The sequence below is a fragment of the Stegostoma tigrinum genome, chromosome 4 (assembly GCF_030684315.1).
Source record: "Stegostoma tigrinum isolate sSteTig4 chromosome 4, sSteTig4.hap1, whole genome shotgun sequence".
Lineage (NCBI taxonomy): Eukaryota > Metazoa > Chordata > Chondrichthyes > Orectolobiformes > Stegostomatidae > Stegostoma > Stegostoma tigrinum.
The window spans coordinates 4,015,253-4,040,787 of record NC_081357.1 but is presented as its reverse complement, the minus strand read 5'-3'; the positions used below and the strand labels follow the sequence as shown (position 1 = coordinate 4,040,787).

The 25,535-nt window shown below is 43.2% G+C and overlaps 1 protein-coding gene across 4 annotated transcripts in view; it reads right to left on the bottom strand.

Annotated features, from left to right (window-relative positions):
• Positions 1-398: 398 nt before the first annotated feature.
• The window catches only part of LOC125452423 (epoxide hydrolase 1-like), a 39,506-nt gene continuing 14,369 nt past the window's right edge, over positions 399-25,535 (bottom strand). For 2 of the 4 annotated variants that reach the window (XM_048530798.2, XM_048530799.2), the window contains exons 2-10: positions 25,125-25,219; positions 12,586-12,773; positions 11,810-11,990; positions 11,394-11,621; positions 7,144-7,273; positions 6,292-6,506; positions 5,828-5,936; positions 3,358-3,483; positions 399-2,633 (exon numbers count right to left, since the gene is read on the bottom strand). In XM_048530798.2, the coding sequence (XP_048386755.1) occupies positions 2,429-2,633; positions 3,358-3,483; positions 5,828-5,936; positions 6,292-6,506; positions 7,144-7,273; positions 11,394-11,621; positions 11,810-11,990; positions 12,586-12,773; positions 25,125-25,158 (1,416 nt within the window). In that variant the 5' untranslated portion in view covers positions 25,159-25,219 and the 3' untranslated portion in view covers positions 399-2,428. The remainder of the gene's footprint in view (positions 2,634-3,357; positions 3,484-5,827; positions 5,937-6,291; positions 6,507-7,143; positions 7,274-11,393; positions 11,622-11,809; positions 11,991-12,585; positions 12,774-25,124; positions 25,220-25,535) is intronic. The other 2 variants (XM_059645101.1, XM_059645102.1) reach the window with 2 other exon arrangements.

Sequence of the window (25,535 nt, the reverse complement as noted above, 5' to 3'; positions counted from 1 at the left end):
AAGGAAACTGGATTACCATCAATTAGTATGTTCAACAGCTTGTTGATCACCAGTCCTTGTGGACATGGGTCCTGTTTCCTCACTGAGGATATCGTTCATGATGGCACCTTTTTGAAATAGATCTGTCACCCTCAGTGGGCCTGATCTGTAGGCCATCAGCCAAATCACTTTAACCTTGTTGATTGATGTAAGCACTCCCTAATCCTTCCTGCTCCTCTGATGCTGCTTGGCCTGCTGTGTTCATCCAGCTCTCCACCTTGTTATCTCAGATTCTCCAGCTTCTGCAGTATGTACTATCTATGTGATAATCAGGCCTGGTATATGGAGTACAGGGCTCGGATGTGGAGGTGCCAGTGTTGGACTGGGTTGGACAAGATCAAAAATCACATGACACCAGGTTATAGTCCAAAAGGTTTATTTGAATACACACTTTTGCAGCCTTGCCCCTTCCTGCAGTGTAATAAAAAGGGAAGCATCAAGGCACAGAATTTATAATTAAAAGATGAAAAGATTATACAACTGACTATGATTATGCCATTCACCATCCTGATTTGAAAATATATTACCATTCCTTAACTGTTGCCGGGTCTAAATCCTGGAATTCCCTCCCTACTGGCGTTGTGGATCACCCCACAGCAGGTGGACTGCAGTGGTTCAAGAAGGCAGCTCACCCCCACCTTCTGAAGGGCAACTAGGGATGGGCAAGAAATGCTGGGCCAGCGAGCGACACTCATGTCCCAAAGATGAATAGAAAAATAATTACTTACAGTGCCCACATACCACTGAGTATTGAAATGCTAGGACAATCCAGTATGTGGGAGAAGACATGATAGGAGTACTGCAAAGTTAAATTTTATATATTTAAATACAAGGAGACTGCCTGAGAAGGCAGATGAACTTAAACAGCATTGATCAGCACATGAGAATGTGATATTGTTGCAATCATTGAGAAACAGTTGAAGGAAGGGCAGGACCTGCAGCTCAACATGCCAGGGATTATTTCAGTCATGTTGGGGGGACTGTGAGAAAGGTGGAGCATTGCATTATTGATAAAGGAGACAATCACTGCAGTAGTGAGGATGAATGTCTTAGAAGGATCTTCAAATGAGGCCATTTCGGTAGAGTTTCAAAATAAAACCGGGACACTCACTTCGCTGGAATTATAGGACAGGTCTCCCAACAGACAGAAGGAGAGGGAGAAGCAGATATGCAGGCAAATCACAGAAAGGTGTGCGGGAAACAGGGTCATAAATTGGAGGGGATTTCAACTTTCCCAACATTAACTGGGATCACCTTAGTGTGAAAGGATTAGATCGGGTGGAATTTTTAAAGTGTATCCAGGAGAGCTTTTGTTGTCCGTCCATAAATAGTCTGCCGAGAGATGGGGAATAATTCAAAGGAATGAAACCGGTCAAGTAGCTGCAGCTCCAGTGGGATAGTGGCCATAACTCTGTAAGTTTCGACATTATTATGGTAAGGCATAAAGGTATTGCAGATGTTAAATGTCTAAATTGGGGGAAGATTAACTTCAATATCATTAGATAGGATCTGGTAAACATGGACTGGGAGCAGTTACTAGCAGGTACGTTTACATTTGGAAAGCGGGAGTCTTTCAAAAATAGTACAGTGAGCGTAGAGGGACAGAGTGTTCCTCAAATAATGAAGGACAAAGACAGCAAATTCTGGGAAACCTGGATGTCAAGGGATATTGCGAGTTTGATGACGAAAAAGAAGGAAGCATCTGTCAGGCACACACTGGGCAGTTATCCGCCCGCAGCTCCATGTTACTTAGTATAACTCCTCTGATGATTTTCCTGAGTTCCTCCCTCCCTTCCATTTCCTGATTTATTGCTGCTTCTGGAATTTTACTCGTAACCCCAATAGTGAAGACTATCGCAAAATACCCTTTCAGTTCGTCTGTTATTTTCCATCATTAATTCTTCAGTCTATCGAAAAGATCCACAAATGCTCCTATAAATATTTATAGAAACTTCTACCTTTTTTAATATTTTTGGCTAACTTTCTCTTGTACTATAAATGTTTTCCTTTTCATTAATCTTTTGGTCATTCTTTACCGCTTTAATATTGTGTTCAATCTTCTGCTATACCACCCTTTTGGTACAACTAACAGAGAGGTGAATCTTGTCTCCCAGCATACTCATATCAAAATCATAACATCAGGAATGGTTTTTTTGATTTGTTATTGAATTAATACAGAGGAATCAAAAAAATAGGATTTCCCAGTTGAAACAGATGGCAGATTCATTAGTCAAACAGAATGTAATGAATTTTCCAACAACGCCGATTCGATTTTAATCAGCTTGTGAATGCGAGAGACAGTTCCAGCATTAATTATCAGACAGCGATTGGAAACTAAACAGCTATCATATGGGAACCAGATTCTCAAACACCATAGGAACCGGAATGCTCAGCTACTCTTTTCCACAGTTTGGACAAAATTCCGGAGATCCTCAGCCAATAGATCTGGCTCCTCAAAGGCTGCAAAATGTCCCCCACAGGACATGTATGAGAAAGTCATAATTTTCTTGTACTTCTGCCTGGCCCAGGCCAATGGGATGTAAATCAACTCATTGGGAAATGCAGCCATTCCCACAGGAACATAAACTCCAACCCTGGAAGAAGAAAAGGAAAAAGACAAGAATAAGAAAATCAGGTTTCCAAGCGATCCTGGCCTCATCACAGCCACAGGGATAGGGAGACAAGCTGAGTGAAACCAACTTTTATATAGCACCTTTAACATCTCAATGCATCTCAAAGGAGCATCATTGGAGAGAGTTTGACAGTGAGCAATGGGGGGAGATCAATGTAGATGACCAAACATTGTCAAAGAGAGAGGTCATAAGGAATTTTAGGGGAAGAAAGACGGGTAAAGAGATGCATAGAGTTACTGACGAAATTACAGCATTCTCTACACTATCCCATCAACATTCCTGGGATTGTGTTGGCAAGGGGTGAGATAGAGAGGAAAGCACCCTCTACGCTATCCCATCAAAAACACTGAGGGCAGGGACAGCATGGGGTTAGACACAGAGTAAAGCTCTATCTGCACTGTCCCCATCAAACATTCTCAGGACAGGTACAGCAGAGGTTGAGGTACAGAGTAAAGCTTTCTCTATGCTGTGCCAAACTCAGATGTGCTCCCTAAATGCACCTGAATAACATGCTTCTTTGCAGATCTCCAGGTGCTCATTGTTTGTTTGTGTTTCCATGAATCCTCAGTGATTGGTCACTGTATGAAATGGTTGGAGGCACGGTGTCATTATAGCACTACTTATTGAGCCTGAAGCAGTGATGGTGTCACACAGTTACATTCAGGCAGATGGTCTCCGCACTCACTTGTCATCAACCCGGTTCTGGAAATCAGCTCCTAGGTTCTCTTTGTACAGGCGCATGGAGGAGGTGATGGAGCCTGACACCCAGTAGATCATCACATTGGTCAGAAGTTCATCCAGAGAGAATTTCCTACAATTGGGGAGTGAAAGATCCAAAAGACAAAAATAGAAGTTAATACATAGCAATGGACTTTCCCCATCAAGCACTCAGAGAGATCATTACTGGGGATAATGATACATTTCTGGGTTGAATTCCATTTATCGCTGCCCTCCCCACCTGACCAGTCTGTTGATATTCTCCTGCTGTTTATGGCTATCCTCCTCAATGTTTATCACCCGACCAACTTTTGTGTCACCTGTGAACTTCTAGAGCATACCTCCTCCATTTTAATCCGAATCATTAATGTCCATGAACAGCAAAGGTCCAGCACTGCAGGTCCTGCAGAATCTCACTGGAAGCAAACTATCAATTACAGAAACATTCCTCTGACCCTGTCATTTACCCTCAGCATGGTTAGTCATATTAGACACTTCTAACAGCATACAGCACCATGTCTTTCTGTCGTTTCTGAGGCTTCAGGTCATGACATCTGTTTCCTGTTTTCTGTCTCCCTACAATTTTAACTAAAGGACTTACTTCACTGTTTTCCAAACTAATAGAGCTTTCTCACATCCAGGGAGTTTTGAAAACTTCTAAGCGAAGCATGAGCTGTCTCACTGGCCCCATCTTCTAACACCCTGGGATGAGGGTGAAAAGAACTGGGTGGGTACCAGCCCACAGCTTCATATTATTCAGTACAACTCCTCCAATGGTTTTCCTGAGCTCCTCCTTCCCTTCCATTTCTTGATTTTATTGTAGCTTCTGGGATGTTACTTGTATCCTCAATAGTGAAGAGTATTGCAAAACACCTGTTCAGTTCATCTGTCATTTCCTTCTTTTCCATGGTTAATTCTCCCATCTATCAATTAGACCAAAACCTTTCTTCTATAAATATTCATAGAAACTTTTCCTGCCACTATTTATATTTTTGGTTTACGTTTGCTCGTACGCTTAATTAAGAGGAAACTCTTCAGAACTCAATGATCCCTCATTCTCACAGTAACAGCCAGATTAAGAACGCATCTGCTAATTCAGCAGCCTATTGGACTGTCAAACCCACACACACACACACACACACGTATCCCCACGCACACATTCTCACACACACACACACACACACACACACATATACACGCGCACACACATGCATGTACACACACACATACACATTCACACACACAGACACACACATATACACATACACACGCGCACACATATGCACAAATTCACACACACACACATGCATGCACACACACACACACACCAACATATTCACATACACACGTGCACACACACATATCCCCACACACACATTCACACACACACACACACACATATACACGCGCACACACACATTTACACATTCTCACACACACATATACACATTCACACACGCACACACACACACATACACATTCACACACATACACACGCGCACACACATACACACATATGCACACGCATGTACACATTCACACACACACACACACACAATGCCTCAGTAATAGTTAGGAATTATTTGCACAGATTTTGGGAAGACACCACTCTTTTCACTGAACCGATTCAAAATGAACCTGCTTTACCTGGAGGCAGTACCTCTGTGCCTCGAATTCTGAGCCTTAATCATCACCTGTAACAAAGTATTTCAATAGCGAGTTTTGAGAAGATTTGTAGCTCAGGTTGAGGTTCTGGATGTGAGTTTGCTCGCTGAGCTGGAAGGTGCGTTTTCAGACATTTCGTCATCATTCTAGGTAACATCATCAGTGGGCCTCCGATGAGGCTTCGCCAGAGGCTCACTGATGATGTTACCTCGAATGGTGACGAAATGTCTGAAAACGAACCTTCCAGCTCAGCGAACAAACTCACATACAGAAAGTATTTCAATCATCCAAAATCATTCAAATAAAGACAGTTCTCTTCATTCATAGATCAACTGGGAGGAATGATTGTGTATATTATCAGGGCTAATGGGAGTTTAGTTCATTTTCAATATTGAAAATAAATAAATTGGGAGTTGTTAGGAAGTTCAGAGTACTTTAGCATTTTGAACATTGACACTTCCCTTAACTTGCATGGCCTCCCAATCTCTCACCGTCACCTTGATGTGCTACACACAAACTGATTTGAGCTGGGAAGATTCTCCCTCCCATGTGATTGGGTCCTGACTGCTGACAGCTGGGATCTTGCTGCTCTGTGTGGCTCAGTACCACACTAACAGAGCAATTAACCATTGGGGAGGTCAATGCTGTGTCAGTCAGGTATTCTGTTAGTTATCACTTATTGGCTTTAGTGTAAATATGTAGATTTCAGCGCACTGCCAGGCCTAGAAGCTGTGGAGGGAGAAATAACAGCTGAGAATTTTTGAGCTTCCCACCTCGTCAGTCCTCCATCTTCAAGATCCCGGAAATCCTTGTTGGTCCAGGTTGAAAATTTTTCCAGTATGTAAGCAGCCAAGCCCACAGGGGAGTCATTCAGTGCGCAGCCTGGTAAATATCAACACTGAGAGAATTATGTTGCCAAACCTCCAGACAATCTGTTATCCTCGATAAATAACTGCTGAATCTCTCAGTTACAGTACAGTCTGTAACTCACTCCCAGGTATTAGTTATCCTGGGTAAATAACTGCTAAAATCCTCAATTAGCTTCCAGTCTGTAACTCGATCTCAGATTCTAACTCACTCCCAGGTGTCTATTATCCAAGATGTTAAACCCCTGAGCCTCTCAATGAGTCTCCAGTCTGTCACTTACGCCTGATGAGTAATGTCTTGTACACACTGTCCCCCCTTGATTCAATGCTGACTGATTAATCCTTGGTTTCTGTCAGTTTTGAACACCAACCTAGGGAGTCGGGTTTTGTGCCCTGAATGTGCATGTAGCCAGATTCCTTCAGCAAATCATAGACATTCTTTTTAATAAACGGATACATCCGTTCAACGTCAGTCTGGGTGAATCCAAACAGCGCAGGTGCGTACCGCCCGAGTAAGAGTGAGGGAAGTATCTTCAGTCCCATCCTGGAATTGGGGAAGAAATTCAAGTGGATTCCTTTCACATTCCTGTAGTGAGAGGGAGCAGACAGGCTGGTAAGGACAGCAACAATATGCACAAAAGCAATACCTGTTGGGGAGCAACCTTTGTCCATCAAGGTTGGGGTGGGCAACTTCTACCCACTGGGGCGCTCTAGCCACCCCAGAAGCACCCTCTACCCACCCACTCTACCCTACTGTACCCTCAGAAGTAGCAATGTTCCATTACACCCAGTGCGGAGCAGCAAGGCAGAGGTCAAAAGTTTTCCTTCTTCGTTCCCCGTCCCATCTCTCCCTGGCACCCCACTCCCTTCTTCACTCTCACCTCACTCATTACCTTCCCTCCCTCCAATCCAACCTTCCCCCAAACCCAACTTACATTTTCCCTTCTCCACTCTCTTTTTGCACACCCCCATTCCCAACTCCAACCCCTTTCTCTTGAGCACTTACCCTCTCCAAGGCCCATGACACCTTCTCACACTACCCCCACCCCAACACTTCCCCTCCCCAACACTCATTCCCAGCCTGGCCCCTCCCTGACTCTTCTATCTCTTTGTGCACACACGCCTCTTCCATAACAAACTCCATCCCCCACCCTCCCAGCCACTTCCTGCCCCCGACTAAGTGGGAGATGAGTAATGTCTTTTTTGTTAACTGCAAGACTTACTGTGGCTTCATCTGGGCCATGTTCGTGGCGATCAGAGAGCCCCAGTCTCCTCCCTGCACGTAGAACCGATCAAACCCCAGGCGCCGCATTAACTTGCAAAACACACGAGCTGCAGCAATGCTGTTAAAACCTGGAAACAGAAAATATTGCCAGAATTAATATCTCCCAGTCAAACTCATCGCAGTCTCAGAAATCCTATGCCAGTCAACCCACCCCACTCTACTCCAACTCAGTGCACCCAACCCACCACTCCATGCAAACTGAAGCACCTACATGGGATAGGGGCATTGCTGGCAAGGATGGTTTTTTGATTGCACATCCCTAATTTCCCTTCAACTAAAAGTCAGTCATTTTACTGTAGGTCTGGAGTCACATGTGCTCTAGATAGGGCAATGACAGCAGATATCCTTCCCTAAAGGACATTAGTGAGCTGGCTGAGTTTTTATGACAATACTTGTCATTAGACTAGCAGATTGCAGTGGTTCAAGAAGGCAGCTCACCACCACCTTCTCAAGGGCAACTAGGGATAGGCAAGAAATGCTGGGCCAGCCACCTATGCCCAGTTCTGACAAATAAATCAAAGAATTCAGAAAGAAATCCTAGGAATTAGAAGCAAGCTAAATGTCAGGACTCAGAAGAAGCCCTGGGGAGTTCAGAAAGTGGAAAGGTCACTGATCTTGCGATGAGGGAAGTTGTGGTTTGATTAAAACATGTACAACCTTGTGGTGTCACGACAGGGTGGGTGTGGAGACAAAACCTAGAACGAGAGATCACTGTTTGAAAATACGGGGTCCCCCATTTAAAACAAAGATGAGATGAAATTTTCTCTCTGAGGGTGATGAGGGTTAGAAATAAGTTGTACACATATTGTTGACTTAGTTACTGTTCTAGCGCTGCAGAGTTACATTTAATCTCGTTTGTTTGAAACTGTGAAATCTTGTCGCTTTATTTTCTTGGTAGGTCTCCTGGATCACATATTTTATTCAATTTTTGAAAAAAAACTACCGGTCCCTACTAGTAAAGTTACATCAGAAACTTGGCAGCCTTAGGATTGGTCATAATAGTCAGTCTAGGATCTATCACAGGGAAACAAGATCCTTTATTAAGGAGGTAAAATCAGGCCGTGATGTAATTCAGAGTCAGCATGGATTTGTTAAAGGGAAATTGTATTTGACAGATATATTAGAGATTTTTGAGGATTTATTTGAGATCTTTGAGGATATAACAAGCAGGGTGGATCAAAGTGAACCAGTAGATCAGTATAAGGGTTATGGGGATAAGGCAGGAACAGGATACTGATTGTGGATGATCAGCCATGATCATAATGAATGGTGGTGCTGGCTCGAAGGGCCGAATGGTCTACTCCTGCACCTATTGTCTATTGTCTATTGCTTCCCAAATCTTTTGCCAGTGTGTCCTCGTTTTAATGCTGTAGACTTTCTGTGATCCCAGAAAGAATATTTGGGGAGAGCTGTTGATTGTGACAAGGGTGGTTGAAGTTGAGTTAGGTGTGAGAAGTGTTCAACAGAGCATTCATTTGAATCATGGAGTCATACAGCACAGGAACAACCCCATCGGTCCAACCTATCCATACCAAACAGATATCCGAAATAAATCTAGACCCATTTGCCAGCATTTGACCCGTATTCCTCTCAACTGTTCCCATTCATATACCCCAACTATACCCACCTCTTCTACCTCGTCTGGCAGCTCAATCCATACATACACCACCCTCTGCATGAAAATATTATCCCTCAGGTCCCTTTTAAAACCTTTCCCTCTCATCTTAAACCTGTGCCCTCTAGTTGTGGACTCCCCCCACCCTGGGGAAATGACCCTAGTTATTTATCCTATCCATGCCTCTCATGATTTTATAAATGTCTATAAGTTCACCCTTCAGCCTCTGAAACGCCGGGGAATATAGCCCCAGCCTATTCAGCCCCTCCCTATAGCTCATACCCTCCAACATCCTTGTAAATGCTTTTTGAACCCTTTCAAGTTTAATAAAATCTTTCCCATAGCAGGGAGATCAGAATTGAACGCAGTATTCCAAAAGTGGCTTAACCCATGTCCTGTACAGCTGCAATATGATGTCCCAACTCCTGTATTCAATGCACTGAACAATGAAGGCAAGCGTACCGAACGCCTTCTTCAATAGCCTACCTGTGACTCAGCTTTCAAAGAACAATGTACCTGCACCCCTAGATCTCTTTGTTCAGCAACACATCCCAGAGCCCTATCATTAATTTTATAAGTCCTGCCCTAGTTTGCCTCACCAAAGTGCAATAACCTCATAGTTATTCAAATTAAACTTTTTCACAGCCTTTCCTTACAGCAGGAAGCTACCTCAAGGATCTGTGCATTGCACCATGGCAATCATGAGGGTTCAAAAAAATTGAGAGGATTTAAAGGAACCTTTTGGCTGTTAGCACTGCTATTGCTGCTTCAGAATTTACAACCCTAAACATCTAATCTTGTGACCCCACCGTAGTCAAAGTAGTACATCTTGTAACTTGTCTGTCTCCTCTCCACCTATCTTCTCCTCTAAGCAGCTATGATCTGCCTCCCCCCTCTCCCTATTTATTTCAGAACCCTCTCCCCCTCCCCCATTTCTGAAGAAGGGTCTAGGCCCGAAATGTCAGCTTTCCTGCTCCTAGGATGCTGCTTGGTCTGGTGTGTTCGTCCAGCTCTACACCTTGTTATGTCAATAAATGTCGTGTATTTGGATTTCCAGAAGGGATTCAATGGATTGTGCAAATCAGGTTACTGTCCAAGGTAAGAGCTCAAAGAATTGGGTGAGACATATTCACATGGACAGAGTATCGGTGATCTCCCTCTGTTATATAATACACTGCTTCTCAACTGTCCACCTCAAATTGGACAAACTCACAATTTCCAGATTATACTCCAGCTGACACATTTTTGTACACTTAATCCCTCTGTGACTATTTGTGAGTACTCTCCTGACAACTCACATTCTTTATGCATCTTTGTATCATCAGCAAACCTGGCTGACAGGACAGTCTGTCCCTTCAGTCACGTCAGGAATATAGGGATGGCGGTGAGTCAGAAGAAGGGTGACTGGACTCAAAATGGTAACTCTGTTTTCTTTCCATAGTTGCTGCCAGTCCTTCAGCATTTCTCCAGCTATTTCTGTTTTTGTTTGGGGTGAGTTTGATTGGATTGGGTCAGATTAATAGGATCGTTTAGGTGAGCTTGGCTAAATTGGGGCAGTTTGGCTGAACTGGGGGAGTTTGGTTAGATTAGGTCGTTTGGTTAGATTTGGCTGGATTGGGGTAGTTTGGTTAGATTAGGTAGTTTGGCTGGATTGGGGGAGTTGGGTTAGATGAGGTAGTTTGGTGGGATTGGGAAAGTTTGGTTAGTTTAGGTAGTTTGGCTGGATTGGGGGAGTTGGGTTAGATTAGGTAGTTTGGCTGGATTGGGGGAGTTGAGTTAGATTAGGTAGTTTGGCTGGATTGGGGCAGTTTGGTTAGATTAGGTAGTTTGGCTGGATTGGGGCAGTTTGGTTAGTTTAGGTAGTTTGGCTGGATTGGGGTAGTTTGGTTAGATTAGGTAGTTTGGCTGGATTGGGGGAGTTTGGTTAGATTAGGTAGTTTGGTGGGATTGGGAGAGTTTGGTTAGTTTAGGTAGTTTGGCTGGATTGGGAGAGTTTGGTTAGATTAGGTAGTTTGGTTAGATTTGGCTGGATTGGGGGAGTTTGGTTAGATTAGGTAGTTTGGATGGATTGGGGTAGTTTGGTTAGATTAGGTAGTTTGGTGGGATTTGGCTGGATGGGGGGAGTTTGGTTAGATGAAGTAGTTTGGCTGGTTTGGGGGAGTCTGGCTGGATTAGATAGTTTGGCTGGATTGGGGGAGTCTGGCTGGATTGGGGGAGTTGGGTTAGATTAGGTACTTTGGCTGGACTGAGGGAGTCTGGCTGGATTGGGGGAGTTGGGTTAGGTTTGGTACTTTGGCTGGACTGGGGGAGTCTGGCTGGATTGGGGGAGTTGGGTTGATTCGGATACTGCCCTGAAACCCATTCCACACTGTTCCTATGAGGAGACTGTGGGTTTTTCGAGCGAGAAATACTTAGATCTTCTTGGTGAAAATGAGCAGGAGCTCCTAAATCTGATTGGCAAGCTGCGGTGAGTAGGGTCCTGCAGGGGTCTCAGTGGTTTACAACTGATGTCAATGATTTTAGTGAGGGGACCGGGTAGGTAACACAACATTTAGACCCAGAAGCAGACTCACCTTTCTTGTGTGGTGCCTCTGAGAAGCCATAGCCTGGGATGGATGGGCAGATGATTTCAAAGGTTTCCTGCTGACTCAGGCTGTGACTGACTGGATCAGTCAGCTGAGGGATGATCTTGTAGAATTCATAAAAAGATCCTGGCCAGCCGTGGATCATCATCAGGGGGATGGCAGTCTGACCTGAAGGCAGGTAACGAGGTTTCACGTGAACAAAGTGGATATCAATTCCTGGAAAACCAAGGCAAAGGGAAGTTAGAGGTCAACACATATAGCTTCCTGTTGGATTATTATGGGATTTGTTTGGTTTTTTGAAATGGGACACAAGTAGTGAAGCTGGTCTCTCAGCAGACTGTCCCCCATGCCAGGAATCGCCCACCACGATTCCTGCACCACCACAGCATGTGCCTAAAACACACCTTCAATCCTGGTTCTGAAATGTGGAAACTGGTTGAGAATTTCCAGCTGCTTCTTCCAATTGTAGTCCTTCCTCCAATAAGACACAACCTTCCTCAGGTAGTTGGAGTTAAAACCATACTGAAATCGACTGTCCTCTAATGGTGGTGTGAAGCGAGTATGGTCCAGGCGATAGTGCAGGTCCTGAAAATTACCAACATCCAACAGTGAAACATCCTGTCCAACATGGGCAGATCAGATTACATCAGTACCACCCATGACATCAACTTTCAGCATTGAAGATCAGTCCATGATCAACTCAATTGAAATCCAAGCTGAACGCTGATACCTGAGAAAGATGACCAGTTCCATATCTATTCCCAGCTGTATTATGAGCACTGTTACCAATGTGGTCCTAGCCCCATTTCTAATAGCTTTTATTGAAGCCTATTAACATCAATATTGCCTACACAAAGCTCTGTTACTAGTTCTAATATGATTCATTGTCAGTTGTGTTCCAGCACTGTCAGCATTTTGCATGTTGACTCAATTATGAGTTACTGTTTGGTGAGTATTTCCTCCTCTGCTTTGTTGCTGGATCTATTCCAGGGCCAACGAATAGTTCTATTGCTGGATCCATCAGTGATTCCAATAGGTGTCAGCAACTTCTTTTATCACTGGCCACTTACTGGTTTGATAACTGTTCATATTACCAGTTTAATTACTGATCTGTTACCAGTCTATCTTGATTTGGTTATCGATTTTCAAGCTTCTGTTGCCATAGCTGGTCACTGATTACCTGGATCATCTCCTCAAATGTTTCAATGGTGAATGAGTGGACTGTTTCATCCTCCTGGGTATCCTGTCGCTCTCTGGCTCCCCACCAGCCATCCCCTTCTGGGATAGTCTTCGGATTCTCATGGAAAAAATAATAATAAAGGAGAATTCCAACCACAATAGTGAAAATGAGGAGGAATATGAAAGAATCTGAGAGAAACAAAAATTAAGAACAGAAACACACTTAGAATTTTACTTTACAATTAAACTTAGAAATTCTCACAAAATTGTCAGTATACAATAAGGATTATTTTTCATTCAGTTTAAGGGAAGGAAGAGTGGGTCCAGTGCTAACACTTCAAACTTAAATAAAGACAATGATGAGAGCAGGCAAGCTGACCTAACTAAAGGGAGCTAAAGATTAGGTTATGGGTTAGGTCAATAGAGACGCAATGGCAGACACTTAAGGGGATGTCCCAAAGAGAAAGGAAGAATCCAAGTGGAGGACCCACCATCCAAGATTGACTAAAAAAGTAAAATATCATATCAGACTTAAAGAGAAAACATATAATTGCACACTGATGGGTGGCAGGTCAGGAGAAGGATGAACAAAAGATTAATCAGGAGGAAAACAGAATGTTTTTGAGGATGTCGGCATTGCTGGCTACGCCAGCATTTATCGACCATCTCTAACTATCCAGAGGGTCATTAAGAGTCAACCCCACATTGCTGCAGGCTAACCAGGGTAAGGATGTCCTTTCCTAAAGGATGCCAGTGAATCAGAGAGGTTCTTTCCAACAATCGACGATAGCTTCATGTTCATCATGAGACTATTAATTACAGATTGTTATTGAATTCAGTTTCCACCAATCTGCCATGGTGGAATTCAAACCCAGGTCCCCAGAATATTGCCTGGCTCCCTGGATTAATAGTCTAACGGTACTACAAAGTATGAATGAAAACTAGCTAATTACATAATAACTAATTGTAAGCATTTAAATATATAATTAAAAACATAGAAGAGTTAACAAAGTGAGCATTGCCTTATCGAAAGGAAATTAGGGGTGGCACAGTGGCTCAGTGGTTAGCACAGCAGCCTCACAGCGCCAGGGACCCGGGTTCAATTCCAGCCTCGGGTAACTGTCTGTGTGGAGTTTGCATGTTCTCCCCATGTCTGCGTGGGTTTTCTCCAAGTGCTCCAGCTTCCTCCTACAGTCCAAAGATGTGCAGGGTGCGTGGATTGGCCGTGTTAAATTGTCCCACAGCGTTCAGGGATGTTTTGGTTAGGTGGGTTGGGAATGGGTCTGGATGGGATGCTCTTCGGAGGGGCGGTGTGGACTTATTGAGCCAAATGGCCTGTTTCCACACTGTAGGGATTCGATGACTCTAAGTCTTTAGAATTAATTAACATAATACAATTTATACAAATTAGTTGAGCTAAGGAACCAAAATTATAATGATACAAAGTAGGAAGGTGAATTGTGAAGAGGGCCTAGGGAAGCTAAAAAGAGCCAGGAAGTTCTGTTACAGGAGTTGGGGCACAGGCCACAAGTCCTCTTCCTTTAGGAGCACCCAGTGGAGACCAGGCCGCCACAGGATCCCAGCCTGGACTGGGAATGACACCGGAGTTAGCTGTCTGGAGGAATGCACAACCCTGATGGGAGGTCAATGACCTTTTCTGTCATTTGTAAATGCCACCATCTTCTCTGCAATCTGCCATGAAAACCTATACTCTACCATTTTCACTATTGTCCATACCATCTTTCCCTCTCACCCTCACCCACCCCAACCCTGATAGCCCTAACCCTGCATGCCCGCTACACTCACCCACATGGGACACCTCCCCACCTGCACCAACAGTAACAGCTGTGCCACTCACTGTTATCTCCTGTAATGCCCGCCTCTCATACTACGAGAAAACAACCCGTCAGTGGGGCTAAACAAATCCAGACAGTTGTTGTTTTTCCCAAAATTTGTTCTTCACCACAACCTTGAGGAGAGGAGCAAGACTTGGAGTGTGCCCAGCAGGCCTTGATCTGGGATTGGAGGCTGCTCTTGACTTTTTATCTTGGGACTCTCTGAGCAAAAGCTCTCTCTCTGAACCTGGCTGAAGGCTGATAACAAACGCAGCAAACTTGGGATTCCCCAGGCCTGAGACAAAGCACAACATTTTGCAGAGCATCAGCGTCAATGGATTTGATCAGATATTTGTCCTGAACTTTAGCAGTGCAGTGACTCCTTCGAGCAATTTATTAAAGAAAGACGATCAACTTGAGCGGAGATTGGAATACCAGCTTTCTGACAGATTGAAAGTTGTACTGATGACTGTGCCAATTTTATCAGCAATGAATCATTCTAACCATTTAAACTCTGTTAATGTCAGCAGGATTGGTGTTGGTGCAGTGTTATGGGAGGATGTGGATGGGGATTAAATGACCTGTTAGTTATTTTTCACACAGACTAAATTTATGACCACACAAGTATTCAAGAGTGGTGTGACAGGGAGAGACACTGAGGTTGGTATCATTCCTACAACATTTTGAAATCTACAATTCTACAGAAACTGTTGTTTATAAAGATCATAATCCTTCAGTATTTTTCATAAGATTCCATATGATGAGTTTACAATTTTTTGGAGTTTAATGCTACAATTGTGTACTTTGAAAATGATTTGAAACAGGAAAAGACAATAGTAAATGCTATTCTTATGGAGAAGGAGAGGTTAAATGGAAGAAAATCCTTGATATTCACTTTATAAGTAACAAGTAACAATTTATTTATTTAACCTTAACAGCAACAAATTAATAGTATTACTGACAAACCGAACAATTCCCCCAGAACTCCTAACTATTCCCTAGCAGAATAAAATTCTACTGGTATGCTATTCCAATAAACACAAGTCCCACCGATATAACCCAAGTAGTAAGAAAAAAATAAATTAAAACTTAGTCTGTCAAAGTCTGTCTTCTGGAATCCTCTGTCTCATCCCTTTCTTCTGCTGTTCTCAAGTCATAAACGACTTTCTTCCGCTGATCCTGCCGTCAGGGATGTTTTCTCCGCAAAGACTCTGAGCTAGAAGTGCCATGGTACCTTTTACGGATAAGATGGTGCTTTCTAAGCGAGCTTAGCAATTTTTTTGTGAGAGCTAGGTACTTATTTCTCAGATGGCAATTCGCTTTTACACCAATTTTCAAAAACCCTCTCCCTGTATACCTTGGATGACATATCAATTTTCTTACAATAGCATTGGTCCAAGGTTGTCAAAACCATCAGATTGAAATTCAATTGGTTTCAATCGCTAAGTGCTTGGTTTAAATTAATTGGCTGATTCCAGCTGATTGCAAAAACATCAACACAAGCCTCACATTTCCGATAACACCAATTGATACATGTTTCAATTTTAGAATTGGCTGTACATCTTCAGCTACATACAGGCATATTATTTTTCTGTATAAAACTCTAAGTTTATAAAAGCATTTTATCTCTTAAAGGAACCACACACTGTATAACTACTTAATAACACTGTCTACCTCTACGTTAGAATCCAAGTTTCCAAACAACAATATAATATTCTTAACTCTCATTCTGGAGTGGAACATGCATTATGCTGTCTGACAGAGTCATGGAAATATATTGTATCCCAGGTGAACACAGCTGCAGAAGATTGAGCTCCACGTTTCCATACTCAACCTGTGCTTGGAGTCACTCATGTATCAGTGAGACAGAACAGCATGGAGAGCACTGTTAGGAGCTGGTCACACTGCAAGTTAGGAGTGTACAGACAGAGAAGGAGTGAATCACTGCCAGGTAGTCTAAAAGGAACAGGCAGGTGGTCCTGCAGTTCCCTGAGTCTGTCATGCTTGCTAATTGGTTTTTCGTTTGGAAACAGCCCTGGCCAACTTGGAAAGACAGCTCTGACTGATGGCTGAGTAGACTGACCGATCCTCAACTGATGAATCACAAACCCCTTTACGGTGGCCCACTCTCTAGACTGTGCTGTGATGGAAACCCTGGAGTGACGGCAGACACCTTGACTTGAATGATGTCAAGTGCCCTGTTTGTCGCATAGGCTGCTAGTGCATGCAGTGGGTATGAGGTTGACACAGCACAGGGCCTACGCAACATGTCCACCCCCTTGACTGAGAATTGCCAACAGCCATCACAAACAGCCTGGTTGTTGTGAGCCTCTAAGGTCTGGCTGGGGAGTCAAATAGCTAAAATGAAAGGCAAGACATAGACACTGTCAGCATTGAAGTGGGCATGACGTGAGGGAGTAAGCAGTCTAGATAAACAGAAGCAAATTACTGCAGACAGTGGAATCTGCACTGAAAACAAATGCTGGAGATCACAGTGGGTCAGACAGCGTCCATGGAGAGAGAGCAAGCTAACATTTCAAGTCCAGACTCGAAATGTTGTCTTGCTCTCTCTCTCGCTGTGATCTCCAGAATTTGTTGTTTTCAGCCTTGATAAACATCCTGGTCTAATCCTTAAGGTGGGTACCTGTCCCTGTACACACAGTCCTTGCAACAGCATTAGTGAAATCCTGAAGTATAGCACTGTGCAGTGAGTCCGTTAGGGATGTACTGTGAGGGTGCGAAGAGGTTGGTATGTGTCTCATGCCAATGTCCATTGGAAGGGAGGTGCCCCCATGCAGAGTTCCCAGAGGTTTTGAGGACTGCCGTCCAAGATGGAGGTCCACAGGCTCCACTAGCGAACTACAGTCCAGCCCCTCATGTTGAGCATTGTCACTGTTTAGATTTATCTGATGGATAGGAGTTCGGGAAACTGCATTAATGAGGTGAGGATGAGGCAATGAGAAGGTGTTAATGCCTGATACTTTATACACCAAGCCTTTTGCTGTTCACAAGTGAGAATCTCATCTGTCCATCAACTCTTGGTTAGAAAATGGATTTTTCAATTTTTGACATTGAGAAGACATTAATGGCCATTTCAATAGACAGTAGACAATAGGTGCTGGAGTAGGCCATTCAGCCCTTCGAGCCAGCACCACCATTCATTATGATCATGGCTGATCATCCACAATCAGTATCCTGTTCCTGCCTTATCCCCATAACCCTTGATTCCACTATCTTTAAGAGCTCTATCTATCTCTTTCTTGAAAGTATCCAGAGAGTTGGCCTCCACTGCCTTCTGGGACAGAGCATTCCATATACCCACCACTCTGTGGGTGAAGATGTTTTTCCTCAACTCTGTTCGACACGGCCTAGCCCTTATTTTTAAACTGTGTCCTCTGGTCCTGGACTCACCCATCAGCGGAAACATGCTTCCTGCCTCCACAGTGTCCAATCCCTTAATAATCTTATACGTCTCAATCAGATCCCCTCTCATCCTTCTAAACTCAAGTGTATACAAGCCCAGTGGCTCCAATCTTTCAACATATGATAGTCCCGCCATTCCGGGAATTGACCTCGTGAACCTACACTGCACTCCCTCAATAGCCAGAATGTCCTTCCTCAAATCTGGAGACTAAAACTGCACACAAGACTCCAGGTGCAGTCTCACCAGGGCCCTGTACAGCTGCAGAAGGACCTCTTTGCTCCTATACTCAATTCCTCTTGTTATGAAGGCCAGCATGCCATTAGCTTTCTTCACTGCATGCTGTCCCTGCATGCTTGCTTTCATTGACTGATGTACAACAACACCTGGATCTTGCTGTGCTTCACCTTTACCTAACTTGACTCCATTGAGATAGTAATCTGCCTTCCTGTTCGTGCCACCAAAGTGTATGACCACACATCTATCCACATTAAACTGCATCTGCCATGCATCTGCCCACTCACCTGGCCTGTCCAAGTCACCCTGTATTCTCATAACATCCTTCTCACATTTCACACGGCCACCCAGCTTTGTGTCATCAGCAAATTTGCTAATATTACTTTTAATGCCTTCGTCTATATCATTAATATATATCGTAAACAGCTGCGGTCCCAGCACCGAACCTTGTGGTACCCCACTGGTCACTGCCTGCCATTCGGAAAGGGACCCGTTTATCCCGACTCTTAGCTTCCTGTCAGCCAGCCAATTTTCAATCCAACTCAGTATTTTGCCCCCAATACCATGTGCCCTAATTTTGCTCACCAATCTTCTATGCAGGACTTTATCAAAGGCCTTCTGAAAGTCCAGGTACACTACATCCACTGGTTCTCCCTTATCTATCTTCATAGATACATCCTCAAAAAATTCCAGAAGATTAGTCAAGCATGATTTCCCCTTCGTAAATCCAAGCTGACTCTGACCTATCCTGTTACTGCTATCCAAATGAGTCGTAATTTCATCTTTTATAATTGACTCCAGTATCTTTCCCACCACTGACGTCATGCTAACTGGTCTATAATTTCCTGTTTTCTCTCTCCCTCCTTTCTTGAAAAGTGGGACAACATTTGCCACCCTCCAATCCGCAGGAACTGATCCTGAATCTATAGGACCTTGGAAAATAATTACCAACACATCCACGATTTCTAGAGCCACCTCCTTAAGTACCCTGGGATGCAGACCATCAGGTCCCGGGGACTTATCGGCCTTCAGACCTAACAGTCTATCCAACACCATTTCCTGCTATTATAAATACCCTTCAGTTCATCCATTACCCTCGTCCTTCAGCCATTATTGCATCTGGGAGATTGCTTGTGTCTTCCCTAGTGAAGACAGATCCAAAGTACCTATTCAACTCTTCTGCCATTTCCTTGTTCCCCATAATAAATTCACCCGTTTCTGACATTTCACATTGTTTTTACAACTATCTCACCATTCAGGGACTGGACAAATTTGGCCATTTGTACCTTCCTCACCGAGGGAGATACAAGAAGTTTCCCAGAAGACCCAATGGATTAGGGAGAATCAGGGATTGCAATAGACTAGTATTAGGAAGAAGATTGTGTTGGAGAGATGGTGAAACTGACAGTTAACGTGTGTTTGGGACTCACTATTCTACATCCCAAAATCATAGAGTCAAAGAGTTTTTATAGCATGGGAAGACGCTATTCGGGCCCCTCGTGCATAGATTTAAGGTAAGCAGCAATAACTCTGAATGATATTTGAGAAAAGTTTTCACCCAGAGGTATCTGAAATTGGAAGAATTCAAGTGTTGAAAGAGGGAGACTGGAGATAACCAGTGCATCATGATCATCTTCCAATTTCCATAGATTCTGGAATAATTCTTGCAGATTGGAAGGTAGAAAATGTCCTCCCACTATTTAAGAAGGGAGGGACGGAGAGAAAATGGTGTCTTCTGACCTGTAGCCTGAACATCAAGCAGTAGAAAAATTGCTAGAATCTCTTGTAAAGGATGGATAACGATGGTATGATTGAGCAGTCAGCATGGATTCATGAATATGAAATTGTACTTGATGACCCAGGCTGAGATTTCCTGAAATGTCATAAACAAAACTGATAAAAGAGAGTTGCTGGATATCATATCCTTGAATTTTCAGAAGGCATTTCATAAAGTCCCCCACAGGAGGCAGGATGGGTAAATTAAACAACATGGGATAGCAGGAAATGTACTGGTGTAGATTAATGATTGGTTAACAGAAGGTAGAAATAAGTCAGTCATTCTCGTGCTGGCAGGCTGTGACTAGTAGGAAACTCCAAGGCTCATTACCTGTACCCCATAGACGGTTACAACACATACGCATGTAGGAACCAAATGTTATATTTCCATGTTCATCAATCAGAGAAAACTAGGTTGGAATTATGCAGAAAGAATTTATACAGACTCAGTGAGTGAGCAAGAATATATCTCTCAGATTGTGACGTGGAAAAAATATACAGGTGAGGCTTCACCTGCAGTAGAGAGTGCAGTATTGGTCCCCTTACTGAAGGAAGAATATTATTGTCATTGACGAGTTCAAGAAGGGTGTGAGGAAGAGAAATTATGGGAGCTGGGACTATATACTCTAAAATTGCAAAGAATGAATGATCTAATTGAAACTTACAAAATACTTAAATGAATAAACAGGGTAGATGGAGATAAAATGCTTCCCCCAGCTGGGGAGTCAAGAACCAGGGAGCACAACTTAAATTTTAATTCAGAACCCTAGATGAGGAGAAATATTTTTACCCGAACGATTATGAATCCTTGTACCCTAGACGATTGTGGAAGCTCTGTAATTGCTTGGTAAGATTGATGGATTTCTCGATACCAGTGACATAAAGGGATATGGTGGGATGGGGGGTAGTGTGGGAAAAGGGAATTGTGGGGATTCAAGAACCTCACCGCTAAGCAGGACAAAGCAGCCAACTTGATTAGCGCCGCACCCACAACATTCAGTCCCTCCAACACTGATGCACACTTACTAGGCAGAATGCAGAAATTCACCAAACCTCCTTTGATAGTACCACACTGACTGCAGGCAGGAAGGGAAGGGAAGGGAGTTCAGGTATCAGTCTATTTCTTCTCTCTTATCTGTCCTAAATCCAAACTCACTGTGATCAATCATATCCAGGAAGACATTTCATGCATTCAGCAGATGACACAAATGTTAATTATGGAAAGTACAGTAGTGTTTGTGAAAAACTGAAATATGCTTAAAAGGATATTGTTGCAGTCAAATGTTTGGCTCAACTTTGCTCAATGCAACAAGGTATACTGTCATAAAGGTTGACTTTGGAGCAAAAGGTCCATGTTCATTTTTTCCAACAGAACATAGCAATTGAGGGAGTTCAAAGAAATGATGAGAAATCTATCCATTTTTATTGCCTGAATTTACATCTTGACCTACAGAATGTTTTTCTTTGCCTTTTTGCCTTCACCCTCCCTGCCCCGCCTCACCCCTTCCTCTGCCCTCACACAAACAGGTCTGCAGAGGTGAATGAATGTCTGTGCATTTGGGATTATGGGTACGTAGAACATATTGGCATGGTTAATAAACAGTTGGAGAATACATCGTCTGTAATAAATGTGCTTGTTTTCAGTTTGAAAATCTTTTTTATTCTAGTCAACAGTAATTAGGAGAAGCAAATTCACCATTCTTGATGATTAAGAGATTTCCACTTTCAGTATGGCCCATGGTGTGGGCCTGATTTCCAGCTCATTCTTCTTGCCAGAATTGGAAAAGGTTCTCTACTCCCAGGATACTGGAATGCATGGAAATGTTGGGAATCTATGATAAGTTTCTTTCAGGATATGGGTATAGAGGAGTGCTGAAAAATACTATAGAGCTGTTTCAGGGATGAGAGGATTGCCTATAAAGTGGCCGAATATTAGTTTCTCAGTAATGCTCTATCACAGTCTTGAGGTTTCAGAGGCTGTTCTTCCACTGAGTATATGGGCTGATGAGTTTCAGACCAAATTCTTTGAGACTTAATAAACGACAGGCTAAATCAATAACACCAGATGTGCCAGGAAAATGTCAGAGAGACACATTTTAAACTTTCTCCAAAAGAGTCAAGGAGTACTTGAGAACAGATCTGACTTTGAAACAGGATGTCTGAATTAATCCAGGCACATCCGTTCAGGAATTTTGAGCCTGTGTTCAAGCATGCAATCTGAAAGGGAGTGACATGGACACACAGTAGGAAAACACTGGCAACATGAAAATTGTTAAATCTTCCTCTGCATCGAAGCATTGCCAGACAAGTGTGAGGAAAGATACCTGAAACTTTCAGCAAAATCTCACAAAAATATTCGCAAACATCAAGTTAATCATCTCCTGTCTATTCTCCACACCTTTCAGTAATGCTCCATGTTGCCATGTTTACTTCATGACAGCCAGGCAAAGGTAGATACATTGGCTTTAAGTTGTTGACATTGTTATTTGTTACCATGGGTATTAGACGCAACATATAATTATTATTGTGACATAAGGTGTATGATTTACATATTTTTTGTTATCACTTATTTTTGACTTTGCAGTTTTAAATGTTGAACTTGCAGCATACGAGCGTTCTGTCTGCCTGAAGGGATTTGATGATTAACTTATAGGTATTTATGTAACAGAGGTGATTTCTTTAATACAGTTTAGGAGAGATAGCCTCCAGGAACTAATGGATTTTGTTTACAATGGGAGAGTTTACAAACAAACAAAGAATACAATGTAGTACTTTGCACTTCCTGATGGAAGATTCTGGAGATAATGGGAACTGCAGGTGCTGGAGAATCCGAGATAACAAAGTGTGGAGCTGGATGAACACAGCAGGCCAAGCAGCATCTCAGGAGCACAAAACCTGACATTTCGGGCTTGGACCCTTCATCAGGAACCTCACTGCAAAGCCTCTTCCAGGAAGCTTAACCTGAAGAAGTTACCCTCCTCCCTCCGGACCAACCTCAGGGGATCTCTCTCCCACTGCAACTCTCTCGTAATCTCTTCAGCTTTGAAACTGCTCGACCATGTCCTGAAGCAAACCAGGTACCATAGCCACATCACCTTCCTCAGCACCTGCCTACAGAACCTTTTCTGATGAAGGGTCTAGGCCCGAAATATCAGATTTTGTGCTCCTAAGATGCTGCTTGGCCTGCTGTGTTCTTTGTTTGAGTTGGGGAAAACACCCATAGCTTAGAAAGAAACATTTCAGTTTTGGTTTCATTTTGGAGATTTCTACACAGCTGCTAGCAGAGGCTGACTACATAAAGCATTTGCTCTTAAGATGGGGAGAAAATAGTTCAAGTTTGTTTAAAAATAGATTAGCTCAGGGTAAGAGGTTTAATAACAGTTCCAGACCAGAAGTGTTTTGGGTAAAACCTTCAAGCAGTTATTTGCAGTATAGAAGGTCTAAGCTCAGGTGTATGAATGTTCCAGACAGAGGCTATCAGATTCTCCAGAATAGGAGTTGAAGTCACAGTTAAATTAAGCCCTAAAGGGTTGATAGAGAAAGAGATTCTCCCTGGTATGAGCTCCATAACTGAGTGTTTTTGGGGTCTGTAACTTGAGCTTAACAGGACAATATTTTTACTGTCAGAGATAATGGGAACTGCAGATGCTGGAGATTCCAAGATAATAAAATGTGAGGCTGGATGAACACAGCAGGCCAAGGCTCTCTGATGAAGGGTCTAGGCCCGAAACGTCAGCTTTTGTGCTCCTGAGATGCTGCTTGGCCTGCTGTGTTCATCCAGCCTCACATTTTAATATTTTTACTGTATTTCATAATCTTTAAATCTGTGTTATGTGTGCATAGTTTAGTTTATTCTATCCACTCTTCATTTCTTTTGTGAAGTGAACTTCTGTTTTTGTGTCAAACCTACACATTTAAATATTCTAATATTGTGGGCTCAAGTTTCAGTGAGAGAACACCTCAATAAAATTAAGTAAGAAGAACTATCAAACAAGGTTTCAGTCTGGGACTTGTCCAGTCATAACATTAGCTGGGACCAAAACAGTGGTAATTAGTAGTTCAACTTAATTAAGTTGCAAAGGAAATTACAGCATTAGAAGTTTCACATGCTTATTTTGTTTAGAAAACCTGAAGAATTTCCGACAAATAGTTAAGTATTAACTCTGCTTTATCTTCATAGATAGTGCCAAACAGACTGAGTTTCTGCAGCAATTTCTATCTCCCCTTCCCCCACTACATCCCAAAAGCAGCCCAGCTCGTCCCCTCCCCCCACTGCATCTCAAAACCAGCCCAGCTCGTCCCCCCCACTGCATCCCAAAACCAGCCCAGCTCCTCCCCTTCCCCCACTGCATCCCAAAACCAGCCCAGCTCGTCCCCCCCACTGCATCCCAAAACCAGCCCAGCTCCTCCCCTTCCCCTACTGCTTCCCAAAACCAGCCCAGCTCGTCCCTGCTGCCTAACCTGTTCTTCCTCTCACCTATCCCCTCCTCCCACCTCAAGCCACACCTCAATTTCCTACCTACTAACCTCATCCCGCCCCCTTGACCTGTCCGTCCTCCCCGGACTGACCTATCCCCTCCCCACCTCCCCACCTATACTCTCCTCTCCATCTATCTTCTCCTCTATCCATCTTCAGTCCGCCTCCCCCTCTCTCCCTATTTATTTCAGAACCCTCTCCTCATGCCCCTCTCTGATGAAGGGTCTAGGCCCGACACATCAGCTTTTGTGCTCCTGAGATGGCCTGCTGTGTTCATCCAGCTCCACACTTTGTTATCTCTGCTTTTGTTTCTTGTTTTAATTCATTGTTTTGGCAGGCTATTTGTATGGCAGTGTTCAGGTTATACAGAGAGGAAATATTAGTGACCAGTATTTCTGGCCTCTGCCACTGGCCAGCCTCTTCATAGGCAGCAGGCAAGAAGTTGGAGTTAATGCCATGATCAGATTAGTTTGAAGGATCGCAAGGTCCACTCTTTCTCCTAATTACTGTGTTAAATTGTCGAGTTTAACAATTCAAACTGCCATCAAACAATGTGCAAATCTACTGCTGCATCTGAGCGCTGAACGCGTGCTAGAGCGATCCACTGAAATCAACAACCCCAGCCACAAAATCCAAAGTCCAGTGATTAGAAAGAAACATTATCATGAGATTTCCTGCATATGCTAACAACACCTCTAGCTCTTCAAAGTTTACAGACAAAATTAGAAACTTTTTACCACGCTGTGTCTCATTTCAATTTGAATTGCAATAACAAACCAATATCAGATACGAACCAGACCAGGGGCTTTCTGTCAGCAACATCGTCATGTTTGTCCCAGCTACAGTTCAGACGTCATCACAATGAATCCCGTGATTGGTAGTCCTGGCGCTGAATGGAGAAAATATATTCACAGTGCCTCAACAAGCCAGAGAAAATATAGTACCACACAATATTGGGAAAGCAGTGTCTAAACATCCCAGGGAAAAAAGGCATACAAAAAGGGCTGGAATAAAAGAATTCAAAAATCCTGGGGAAAAAGCATCCACGTCTCAGGAAGACCGTTTCCAAATGTCCCAGGAATATTCTGTCCAAACATGTCAGGAAGACTGAGTCTAAATGCCATCCTTTTAGATTCCCAGTTTTTGTCAGTTTTTATCCCTAAAAATCCAATATATATAATCCAATCTGTAGGACTGTCAATTTC